At 37.4% G+C, this 12903-nt stretch overlaps 1 protein-coding gene across 1 annotated transcript in view; it reads right to left on the reverse strand.

Annotated features, from left to right (window-relative positions):
- LOC134845023 (host cell factor 1-like) overlaps positions 1-10657 on the reverse strand; it is a 33871-nt gene extending 23214 nt beyond the window's left edge. The window contains exons 1-9 of the mRNA XM_063861853.1: positions 10375-10657; positions 6164-6265; positions 5524-5731; positions 5043-5251; positions 3747-3989; positions 2538-2707; positions 1924-2197; positions 1359-1426; positions 319-405 (exon numbers count right to left, since the gene is read on the reverse strand). Of these exons, the coding sequence (XP_063717923.1) occupies positions 319-405; positions 1359-1426; positions 1924-2197; positions 2538-2707; positions 3747-3989; positions 5043-5251; positions 5524-5731; positions 6164-6265; positions 10375-10543 (1530 nt within the window). The 5' untranslated portion in view covers positions 10544-10657. The remainder of the gene's footprint in view (positions 1-318; positions 406-1358; positions 1427-1923; positions 2198-2537; positions 2708-3746; positions 3990-5042; positions 5252-5523; positions 5732-6163; positions 6266-10374) is intronic.
- Between the last annotated feature and the right edge of the window lie 2246 nt (positions 10658-12903).

A 12903-nucleotide genomic window follows, 5' to 3' on the forward strand; every position in this document is an offset into this window, starting at 1 on the left:
AATGAACGACAAAATGAAAAAGAATCTAGTTTGTTGGTATTATCACTGTTAAATTTAAACGAAGACATTGCACCCAAGAATCTATTAATCAGATATATTTTGATTTGAAATAGAAAGACTTGAAAATTTTACGTAATTAGGGAACTTGTTTAGACCATATTTTGAAAAACGTCAGGGTATTGATAGTCTACACAAATTTCTCCCCTCATTCATTGCATGACTTGGTGCGTGAAATATACGGTAATTGAAGGAGCGGCGAAATGTACTACATTTGAAGTTGATATCATGTGGCCGATGCCTGAAAATAGTTCAACTAGCCTGCTGCTGCTGAAGATGAGCGGATGAGATGATTGCGGGCTTCACCAGCGTCACTGGTTTAGATTGCAATGCTCCTCCTGTATGGCTCTAAAAATAAAAGAGGAGACAATTTTCTTAAATTGCGTACATATTGACAAAACAATCATTAAAAAATGTTTCGCCTATTTCAAGGCCCCGAATGAACTTTTTTCTAGCTGAATTGAATCTTGTAAATAAAATAGAAACATATAGGGGAAGTTTTAGGTGATGAACAAAGTACACATCAACTATTGACAGATAGATTGAATTGGTTCCAGTTCATTTTTCAGACTCTCCGACTTTGAGATAAAGGGTCCGAAAAAGCACCATGTAAAATACATTTCAACCAATGATATGCTCGCATTTCGACTGTTTTTACTTAGGGTCATAATATCATTATAAAAACGACGTAGGCGAAAATAGAAAGAAACTTAAACCGACAGACATATAAAAAAAATTGAAAAATATTTCGCGCGAATTAATTATCAAAAATTGTCAAATCGCAACCCCCATATCCTTACGAAAAATGGTCCCAGCTTAAATATTTTCTCAATCTTAAGCTCAGAGGCAGAGCATCCATTTGTTTCAAATTGCATGAAAAATTCCGTCATGCACGGATAGGTGAAAAGTCGATATTTGTCCCCACTTTGTACTATTTTGAGATATCCATTTTCGACTGACGGACCCTAAAATTTTTCAATATACTAATTTTGAGGGGGGAGCGCGCGCCGAAAAACCGCGATTTTTTTGGTTAAAAAATTCCAATAAGTGCCTAAAAACGCATTTTTTGGCCTGTTTTTTCCTCGAAGTTTTGCCTGCGGCATAAAAAACTTGGCCGAAACAGGGTCTTTTTAGTGCTCTAGAAGAGCTCGGAAAATCATATTGGTCGACCTAAAAAAAAGGTCAAGAAAATGTTCGAAAATCCGCCCCCTACGAGAAAATACTAGATCCGCCCCTGACTTAGCTTATTAAAAGTTAACTCATATTATGACAGAACCATTTCTTGAGAATCGTTCTCTTACCTCGACAGAGATTGCGGCTGCATTGGCGGGAGTGGTAGAAAGTCGGTTCGAGACCAAATCTGACACTTCTGAAACAATTTCAACAAAAAAACCGAAAACTCTTTAAAATGCATCCTTAAACACAAATGCAAAAACGATTTATTTTATGCAAAACTATAAATAAAAAACTTTCATTGCCAGTCAACTGCCCTGAAAAACTTCGGCTATAGCTATAGTTGATTCCTGTTTACATAACTTTTCAACGACTCCAAGCATATGGTAAACTTTTCACTCAGTGTCAGGTGCTCATGAAAACAAGCTCGGATTCCGAAAAAAACTTCTAGATAGTTCAATAAATTTAGTTTTCAGCTCAATTTAGCAAAGATCGGATGAACATGCAAGTCTCTAACGAAAATGACATTTTTCATTGCTCTATTTTTATGGCATTCAAAACAAGTTAAAATCTTCCGTTGAGCTTGCACATTGACTGTCTACACTTCAAATCTTTTTTAAATCTAAAACCACTAAATATAACCAACTCAGAAATACTAAAAAGTAGCAATTCTCTTAGCTTTCAGATATTTACCAGCTTTGCTGTTGCTGTACAAAGCAGACAAGGCCAATCTCTGTTTCTCGTTGAGCTGTGCCTCTCCAACTGGAGTCCCCACCCCCACTGGAGTGACCGCCGGGAGGGGAAGGGGGGTTTGGTCGTACTTCTGGATCTGGAGTATGTAGGCATCTGCCGTGGGAACTGGACTCCAGCTGATCTCCAGACTGTGTGTGCTCGCTCTCACCAGATGCACTTTTCCAGGGGCCACTGGACGCTCTGTCTCCAAGTACCACAGATCTTTGCAGCACACCTGCAGAAACAGTCGAAAAGGTTTCCAAACGTTCCAGTTATTTTTAAAATTGAAATCTGGCAAACCTTGAAAGATGAGCACGAAAACTCTCGATTTACCCGCTAAGCATCAGGCCTTTCCAAACATTTCGAGAAAAAAAAACAGTATAAAATTTCAAGTTTTTGGACCAATTCAGGTCAAATGACAATTTTGAGTAAAAAGTCACAATTAATACGACTAAAACAAAATGTTAAACTCGAAAGGTTTTCAAATAAGCAAGTGCAGCTGAACTGCGTTCCGAACGTTCTCTGATGCTTGAACGATAATTACATAGTCTTGATTAATTAGTTTCTTTTTTCACCTGGTTGTTCCATGCCTTCCTGTAGCCATCTCGTCCACTCCACACGTATAGTCTGGAGTTGATGCCCACAGCGCAGTGTCCTGCCCTTGCTCTAGGAGCCACATCTGCCTCGTGGTAGCCCCCGCCCCCAACCATCTCTCCCACACTGACACTCTCCCACCGCATAGTCTCTGAAATGAACACACCCACCACTATTAACCACAAAGTAAACAGACAATTTGAAAAAAATATATATAAAAGTTAAGGAGACTAAAAAACATTTATTCTTTCCCCTTTTATTTGCCACTTTTCTAAATTTACCGAATAAATTTCATAACTCTCACTTTTAAAATTTTCAACGTCAAGAATATTTGAGGGTTAACCCTTTTCGGGTGAATTACACCGTTTTGAGACCAAACCTTTCTCGGAATAGGGGCACTCTCAAATGCCTCAAACACGCTTAAATACTTTTTTTTGGCTTTTTTGCTCTCGAAGGCGTCGTTCTGTCAGCCTTTCCAGGATTTTTTAATTGTTAATTCCAAATTGTTGGTATATCGGTGAACTTGAGCAGTTAAATCGGTCAAAAACTATAGCATTTTAGGTTAATTAGTTTTTCGGAAACCATTTTTATGTGTGGAAATCAGTAATAAGATGAAATTCGACGTCTAAATGAGCAGTTTTAGGTCAATGAACTTCGATCAGATTCGCTGACCGAAAAGATATTGCCATCAATTTTGGCACTGACTATAATTTGAACGATGCAGCTTTAAAACCTGTGAGAACCCAGTTGCATTTGGAGGCGATAGCATTGAGCTTCAAAATAATGCGGGTACTCACTTTTCAGTACCATGAACAGAATTTTAACTTAAAATTATAGAAAAGACAATTGCGTTCTTTTGGTAAATAAATCATTTCTTTATTTTTTACTTAGGAAGTTGTAGCCATTTTGTTACATATATTCAGATATTCGTCTTCAAAGAAAAAAATCATACAGAAGAGGGTAAACATAATTTCATATTCCCAAGTTTTTCAATTAAGTTCAAATTAAGAGAATTTTAAAGCAGTAGCGAGTTTAGGATGCAGATTTTTGGTCAAGCGCTTCAAAAACTTTCAAAAAAATTCGAAGCGTCATAAAACTCATTTGTTTGCCGGAAAAAAAGATAGACGCCAAAAAACTCAACATTTTTGAGTAATCCGCCCCTCCTTCGAGGAATAAAACAATAAACTCACTTATGTTGAGCCTTGCCAGCGTGTTAGTACACTTCCACTCCTTCTCTTGAGCAGTCGCAGATGGGCCAGCGGATCCTCCATTTCCACTCGGACTGTTCTGCTCCTCCGACGACGAGAGTGGCATGTATAGAGGCACCCATCCTCCGAACACGTACATGTAGTCGCCTATCAAGGTCGCCGTGTGCAGACTACGGGGGGAGGGACATATGCCCTGGATCACTGGTCGACTCCAAACGTAGTTCTCTAGATGGCAAAATAAATTCATTATTTTTGAAACAAATTGTCCATTTTGAGTTATATTGCGAGTCATTTACTGAGCTTAACAAACACGCAATCAATCTGTCTATTTGGTACTTTTTAAGAAATCCATTTTTGGCCGACTGACATTAAAACTTTCCAAAAAGTGCCCAAAAACTTTTTTTAACCTATTTTTTCAAAAATTTGCCTGCGGCGCCGAAAATTTGGCCAAAACATAGTCATTTTAGTGCTCTTTAGGAGAGCTCGGAAAATCAATTTGGTCGACCTATAAAAAGTCGAAAAAATTTTGAAAATCCGCCCCCCCCCCCCCCCCTCGAGAAAACCCTAGATCCGCCCCTGAAAAGTTGTTTGTTACACACACAATTGATTTAGAGGCGAAACCCACACGCACATAAAAAAATTTCGCTCATCAAACAACCCAATCAGTGGCTACTAAGCCGATATAACATAAGCCGAAAAAAAAATTGAAAATGAAATTTTAACAAACCGAGTTGGTAAAATTATAACCAATATAAAAATGAGGAGGGGAGCAAAAAATTGTATTTCCCTTTATACGACCCAAAAATTCTTGACTACGCCGATAAAAAATAGGCCGTAATAAATTGGGGCGATTAATATTTTTAAGCGAAACAAAAAAACAAAAACAGGAAATACGAAACACTACAAACAAATTGAATAACAATTGCGGCAGCAAAAAAAAAATCGATTCTAATATGTGGCAACTAAGCCGATAAAACACAAGCAGATAATTAAAAGGCCGAAAATTTTACTTGAAACAGAATATTTCCCGTTTGAAAAAAAAAACATTCTGATCAGATTCGAACTCTTGACCTTTGCCGTCCCAGCCGTATTCGTTACCTCCAGACTAAATGTGCCGGGAATTCATTGAATATGAAAACTGAATATATTATGAACCACGGTAGATGAGTCGTGTGAACAAAGTTATTTACGGGAAAAAGTCTAGTACTCGATTGCAATACCCTTGCTGATCGCACGGGTAAAAAAATGTAACCGAGTATATCTCATCGTTGTCCTCACCTATGTCGAGTACCCACAAATCGCCCAGTCTGACTCCACTCATACCGCCGTAGATGAATATCTTGGTGCTGTTGTTGGCCTCGTCCCAGTGCACCACCCCCGAGTGTGATTCCCGGGCGGGGGGAGGCTGGCCGGTGACGTACGGCAACTCCCATGAAGTGGCTCCACTACTGGGTCGCAATTCCAGTACATACAGATCATTCAAGTAGCTAAAAAAACCTTCGCTCAAGTTTCAATCACGTGGACTTCGCTCAAGATTAAACAACGTGGAATCTATAACTTTGCCATGAAACTAGTTTATTTTTGGAAAATATAGACACAGATACCTGGATCTGACAAGATGGATAACTGTTTTCATTTTCATTGCTTATTAGATTATTAAATTGCAGTTTCTTTATTCGCAGTTTCTCTATTCGAAGCGTGCAACCAACTATACACGATATATTGACATTTTCTAGATAATAAACAAAAAAGGCCTCACCGAGGTATGTTATTCTTGGGATCGTCGCTTTCGTTAGACAGTCCGCCGAATAGAAAGCATTTGTGGCTGTGAATGTTGAAGCTGTGGCCCAGCCGGGCACAGGGAGAGGGCGCATTCCTCGGTGGTCTGGGTTTGAGTCGCTTCCACTCCCATCTGCTTGCCTGCAGTTCGTAGAGGTCATTTGAGTACTTTCCAAACTCCACCATACCTTCAGAGAATGCAGCAAAAGTCAATTTTCTTGCAGACAAAGATCACCATGATGTTACGGATCTCAAATTTCAGCAAAAAGAATAAAAACTATCATTTTTGTAGGTCTACTAAATTGACGTCGCAATCTTCAAAATGCAACTAAGACATATTCAAACAAGACTTTTTGCAACATTTTTGCATATTCATTTTTGTAGGTCTACTAAATTGACGTCGCAATCTTCAAAATGCAAACAAGACATATTCAAACAAGACTTTTTGCCAACATATTCGAGCCGCGGGCAAGTTCCCGAAAATTTTGCAGAAAATGCTGTTTTCAAGTTCTCCAAACATCATCGAATGATAATTAAACACAAGATCATGTTCCCAATTGGCAGCCCTGCTGGTGTGCAAATGTTTATCGACTCTATTATATCTGAACAGGATTACTCACCTCCAAAAATGAGAAGTCTGGTCCCTTCTACAACAAATCCATAAGCGGCACATCCTGGGGGAATTTCGCCTCTCACGGCAGGAACAAACCACTGGTTAGACACTAAAACAAACAGTTTCCATTTAACAGACCAGGATAGCAGGTCGCTGTGCAAGTAGCACGTAATTTACCGACCACTCTGATTTCCGAAACAAAATTCAAAAAAAAAACTGCAAACATAGCCGACTGACAGTTGGAAAAGAGTTATGAATGCAAAGAAACAGAAAAAAAACTGACTTATATTTTAAAAAACAGCCTTCGAACTTCGAAGAAAAAAATAGATGTCCTTCAACATCATTGGATTTCTTGAGCAATTTATGAGTCACAATTTTTTCATAAAATTAACCCAATTTGAGAAAACTGGATCAATGCGTAAAGATTACAAAAATTTGATCACACTTTTTAAGATCTTTACATTTTTACTGTTCGATAGTGGAGTTTGCTCTCCTTTTAACAAAGGAAATGAAATGAACTTTAAAAAAAAACATGTCAATCTGCAAAAGTGAAGTATGAGCGTGAACAATTTTTAAAGTATATTTCCAGAAAAAAAATTGGCAAGACATATATGAGAGTAAAGACTACGCTCATTACCCTTAATAACTTAAGAAAATCGAGAAAATTTTTTCTTTTTTCAAATAATTATTTGTCCGAATTTCCGGTTAATTTTTTTTCTCGGTTTGTGGACTAAATTTGACTCAAAAATGTAGTTGGAAAAGGCTCTAAAATGTAGTTGGAAAAAGTGAAGAAATGCTGAATGAGTGTTACCAAAAACTAAATTAACGTTAAACTTGCAAGTCGAATTCAAATAGTTGGAGGTCAGCGTCTATTCAAATTTAGTCCACAAGCCGAAAAAAGATAAATTTTCCTTGACACAGACAGCCATCAATGCTACCCCTCTTAAATAAAAAAATAAGGCACACTAAAACGGCGAAAGCTGGCTGCACCATCAAACAAAACCCGCGCTTTGAAATTAAGTCGACAGAAAATAAGCAGATAAGATTTCCAGACAGACAATTCATGTTTTCTCAGTCAAAATTTCAAACTTCAGATATGAAAAACAAGGTTCAACCGGAACTCGAGCCCCAGACTTTAGGCGCACAAGCCAATCCTTTCACTACTGGTACCAAAAAGAAGTTCTGGGAAAATACTGGGGTTTCATAATATAGCGAATTTACTTTTCCAGATTTCTACGAATAGTTGTTTATGGGATAAAGTCTAGTGAACGATAGTCTTTAAAGACAAATAAAAATCAATAAGATAGATTTTGAAGTTTCTCATCAATACCGTTCCGATTTACAAATGGTCGCATCAATCTTCTTGCTAACAATGCAATTCAATGCATTGCAGGCAGGCAGAAAACCAGCCTGCCTGCTATAATTCTTCTATAATTACTTTCGAATCTTTATTTATTTATATGTTAAAACGTAGCCAACAGTCAGTTGGAAAAAGTCAAGAAACGCAAGTAATAGTGACTTCTTTTTCTGAAAAAATCTCAACTTTCGAATTTCAAAGAAGAAGGATGGCTTTAAAGAACATGTATGGTGACCAGTGGATTTGCACTCAGTGCCAAGAAGAGGAGACTGTTCCGGCCATTAGGGAAAAAGCAAAAAACTGTAGACGATATCTTGAGATCGGCGCAGAGTGACTATCGACAGCATCTTAGACAGGGTCAACACGCTTTATCACAACTTGGAATTTACTATCGAAAGGTCGAGAGACAACGGTATCCCTTTTCTGGACATGTTCGTAAAATGCCAAGATGCATGTGTGAGTTGGTATCAGAAACCCACAGATACTGGACTGATCCTTTCCTTCAGAGCCTTTGCACCGAGTGGTTACAAACGCAATATGATTTAGGGCTGTATTCACCGCATCTTTAATGCCACATCGACATGGAACAATTTCCATACCGGTACTCAAAAGGCAAAGAAGATATGGGAAGCAAACCAGTATCCACCCCAATTCTACGAACCCATCGTCAGAGAAACTATTGATAAACTGTTGGGGCCGAAAATCAACATCACGGACAGGCAGAAGAAAGACAAAGGCCTGTCAACAAGGTTCACTTTGCAATACAGAGGCACTGTGAGTGACACGTTTATAAGACATTTGAACAATATGTCTTATATCCGAGCTTCATAACTTTTTGTGTAAAAAACATTGTGCGTAACTTGTTCTACCCATTAAAGCTAAAATCTGAGACTTTGGGGGGTAGTTTTCGAGAAAATGTAAAAAGTCCAAAAATATGGGTAAAAAATTCCCCCACAAACTTTTTCAAAGGCTGTAGAAAATGGGGTAAGGTAAAAAGAGACTAGGGATTTATGCAGGGACCTAGATTAGTGGGCGCACTTCACATTGTAACCACTTTTTTTAAAAAAAATCGGTTGAGTAGTTTTTGAGAAAACTAATTTTTTTGAAAGTGAAAAATTTTTGCAAAGCGCCTGAAAAAAAATTAAGACCCGATCCCAATAATTTTTTAATTATACCTGCTTTTATCAAACGTAAATCTTTTCAGTTTTCAGGGTGTTGCAAACTGCACAAGTGCATAGCACTTGCCACATGCATAAGTAAGCCTCGTTGATTTTTCTCAGAAAACGTTTGATATAGATTGGTGGTTGTGATTTTGTCGATTACACATCTGTTTTAAACTCCTCTGTACAATATTCACTAGTTTGGGGGCTCAGATCCAAAATTTTAAGACTATTCCTGGAAAAAAAAAACGAAATAAAAATCACGACCTATATAAGAGGCTGAACTTCGTACATCGACTCGTAAAAACAGGGGAAACAAGAGGGGACATGATTGTAAAATGTCTGTTAGTTGACAAAAGAGGTCTACAGAAATATCTGATTGATAAACAAGTTGTGTACCTGGAAAAAAAATAATTAAGAGCTTTCCCATACTTAAAAATTCAATTAAAATTGCCCTTTTTTTTTTTTTACCATTTTTGGGCAATCGGCTGATAAAAAATGATTTTTGTCAACTGATGCGATGTAAAAAAAAAAATTCTCTACAACCCAAAGGCATTTTCAGTCGTGATGCAAGTTAAATTTATTTTCAGTCGTGATGCAAGTTAAATTTATTTTTAATCGACTTGATCAAAAATTCACTGAAACAGTTCAAAAAGTTTTGCAGTAATTTCAGATTGATTGCCATTGAACGTCATCTTCCCAAAATGAAAAATCCTACAGCAGTGAGGTTGAACTTTTTTTAAAACTGAAACACCTATTGGAAAAAATCTATATTGGTTCATCCATTTGTGCTACAGCAAAAAGGTCAAATCTTTCTTTCCTAATTGCAGGGGAAATGGGTTGAGGAATTTCTTCAGTTTCGTTTAATTGAAGCTACCATACCTAGGACAGCCGGGTGAGGAATTGGTCTTGTTTCGTTTAAATAAAGCTACCATGGCGTGGATAGCCGGCTGCTATGCAACTAAAACAAACTTTCCGACGAAACTGATTTTCAGGAAAATCAAAAACAAAAAAAATTAATTTTCAAAATTCGAAAAACTTATATTTTATGCGTTTTGCAACTAACTACATTTCCTAATTTTTTTTCGAAAAAAAATATAGAAAAAAATGATCAATGCAAGAAAAAGCGGTAGCCAAAATAACGATATCATAAAAGAAGAATTAGAAATTTTGTGCACCATTGAAACAATTTCAGTCGTGATGCAATTAATATTTATTCTGTAAAACAGCGAATCGGCATCGCCGTCCAACTGGGAAATGCTGCATGCGTTGCCGAGGCGCTCGAAATATCAAAGTTCAACTCTTAACTTTTTATTTTATTTTGTTTATACAAACCCTTTTTTTAACTTTTGTAATTTACTTCCATATTTGATTGAAAAAAAAATTCTGTATCTATTTTATCACATAATTACTCAAACTGTTTACTGAAAATTACGAGGATTTCAAGATACTTGCCTTTAACTGACCACTTTAACGCATTTGATAATTTCACTGCCTGAGTTAATAACTTTGCTAAAGGTCATCGAAATCATAGATACAATTGAAAAAAAAAACTATTCTCTATCGGATCCTCCCCCCACGCAAAGTATAGATCCTCACAATACAAACTGGTGGGGACTGAATATCGTTTTCTTAGTTGAATAAAGTTTGTCTATAAAAAATCATTTCAAGCAAAAACTGAATAAAAGTTACGCTATCTACCTGTATTGTAGACATGCAATTCGTCCACAATTCCCTCATTTCCTCCACCAAAAACTATCATTAATTCCTTTATAGCAACTGCTCGGTGTCCATGTCGCGGTCGTGGTTGTGGTCCTGAAGTATTCGCTACTCTTCTCCATTTTAGTGCCGTATTTGATTCGAGTGTCATTTTAACTCATAACTCCCAAAAAAAATAAAAAACGATCACTTTAATTGCCGATAATTGGTTTGTTTATATTGATAAGTAAATCTAAAATGCTGATCGCTTTTTTCGCTCTAACATCAACCTCCCGGATGAAAAAGGATTAAGTCGCGCGTGATCAAGTGTCCAAAAATAAAAAGAATCTAAAAAGATAGAGAGATTGCGTCAGGTAGTTGATTGATCTGAATTTTTTTTCTTGAAGAAATCAGTCGGGATTCCAAAAAACAAAGAAAAAGAAACACTGAATAAGAATTCGTTTGTTTCTTTTTCAGTTAAGCATGACGAAAAACCGAAATTTATGGGAAACGGACTTTATCCTCCACGGTCATTATCCTCCAGGCGATATCCTCAACCATTATCCTCCATTTCTCAAACAGGGACTTTTTCCTCCATTTTATCCCCCAATTTTATGAATTTGGATGTTTTCCTCCAATTAGTAAATTCAGTCAAATTATTAGATTATATCCAATATTTGATCATTTCAGACAATAAATGGAACTTCCTGATCATTCCGCGTACGGGCAGCCCAATTATATGGAACAAGTTGACTTCGGAACATCTGGAGGATAAAGTCCGTTTCCCTTGAAAGAAAGAGTAAATTAAGTATCCAATAAATGGACAAATGTGTAATAAAATAATAACCGCGTGTATATTGTATAAATAAAAAGCACGTGCAAAAAAAAGGTGGAGAATTGATAACTTGTTTTACGCTTGTCGTGTCGCCTTCAATAACTTCTCCACAGTGTTAGAGCATTCTGTGAAGCCATGACATGTGTCTAAATGTCTGAAATCAATATTATTGTTACAATATCTGCAAATACAGTCCAGTTGGGACTCAAAACACCTTTCGACTAAGCAAATAAGATGATGGGCCTCATGTAACATTCGCCCGGAAGATACATATCGACGGATAACAAAACTAAGTCTTAAGACGACTGGCTAGCGTCTAAACAGAGCTTTGCATGTTTTTCACCGTCTCTACCAAGCCAGTACTTTTCGGTGGTCTTTCTTACATCAGGTCGACAAAAACGTTACTGTTCTCCGGCTTCGACCAGAACGCTCAAATTAACTGAATTACATGCAAAAATAGTGAGCTCATGGCTGGGTCTCAGTATCCCCAGACCACGAGGTCACTCCTAAAAACAGGGCTACTACTTATCATATTACTATTGTTTTTGTTCAGTAGATAAAAATCATCATCTCCATCGAAGATGGATCAACCCTTTCCCCCAACTCCTAGCACCTCATCCTTGTCAAAACTAATCAAAATATCAGTTAAATTCAAGTCAGGACATGACAGGATGCTAAAAGTTTATGTGAGTTAATAAAAGTTTCCGTCCCGAGACCCCTCCGGATTCTCGAATCCGCCGAATCAAGCTCCTTACTCTTGATTTCTTGCTAACCCGGAAGGCTGGTTCTCACCCTTCACCGTTGTTGGCAACGGCCTTGCAACTATTGTAGCAGCACAATAGTTGCAACTCGGAACGTTCTCTGCTATTCTGTAGTTTGTTGTCGTTCTCCAATCTCGATTTTCGTACTGTTCGCAATCGCAGATAAAAGTTGTTCTGTTTTTCACTCGCTTTTTGTTAAAATGGCCGTTTCAGCATTTCTCAGAAATGTGACGTCATCATTCGAATTTTTGAAAATTTAAAATACTAGAATATTCCAGCCTTCACCGTTTGGCTAAACGTTCCAATAACGCCCTTAGTTCATAAAAATCACCAATCCGGAAGGCTTACTGCTAAAATTCCGAATTCTGCAGAGATTGCATTTTGGCCATTCTGGTCGAATGTCACATACTCCCCGGACAGTCCGGTCAATGTCCTCATTGAATCGCGCAATGTTCTAAATGATTACAGTGTCATCGAACAGAATTTACAAAATGCACGAAATTACTTTTATCTACGTCACATCGACTCACTGCAGAATATAAATGGCATCATACTACATCACTATAGCCTTCAAATTCTTTCATTAATCTGCACATTGAGGATATGACTTAAGATAAAACATATTTTCTGACTTCCAGTGTCAATGTCCCGATTGAAACTTTTTCTCCTAGATTTAAAAGGTGTTGGCTTGCAGGACAGTCCTGCCAACCAACAAGCTAAAATTATCCTACTATGCTCCTTCCCTTCGGAAATCTTGCTTGTTTATTGTCCTGAATATTAAAACTAAGAAACTTTGTGGTTAGAAGGAACAATGCAACAACCTCCCTCCTCAAGAAGTTACTCAAGTTTTTCATGTCACCACAAAGTGACCAGTCTTCCTAAGTGATTAAAAACAATCATGCAGGCTGGAATATTTAAATATACTCTTCCCTCAAG

Source organism: Symsagittifera roscoffensis, chromosome 4 (genome assembly GCF_963678635.1).
Source record: "Symsagittifera roscoffensis chromosome 4, txSymRosc1.1, whole genome shotgun sequence".
Lineage (NCBI taxonomy): Eukaryota > Metazoa > Xenacoelomorpha > Acoela > Convolutidae > Symsagittifera > Symsagittifera roscoffensis.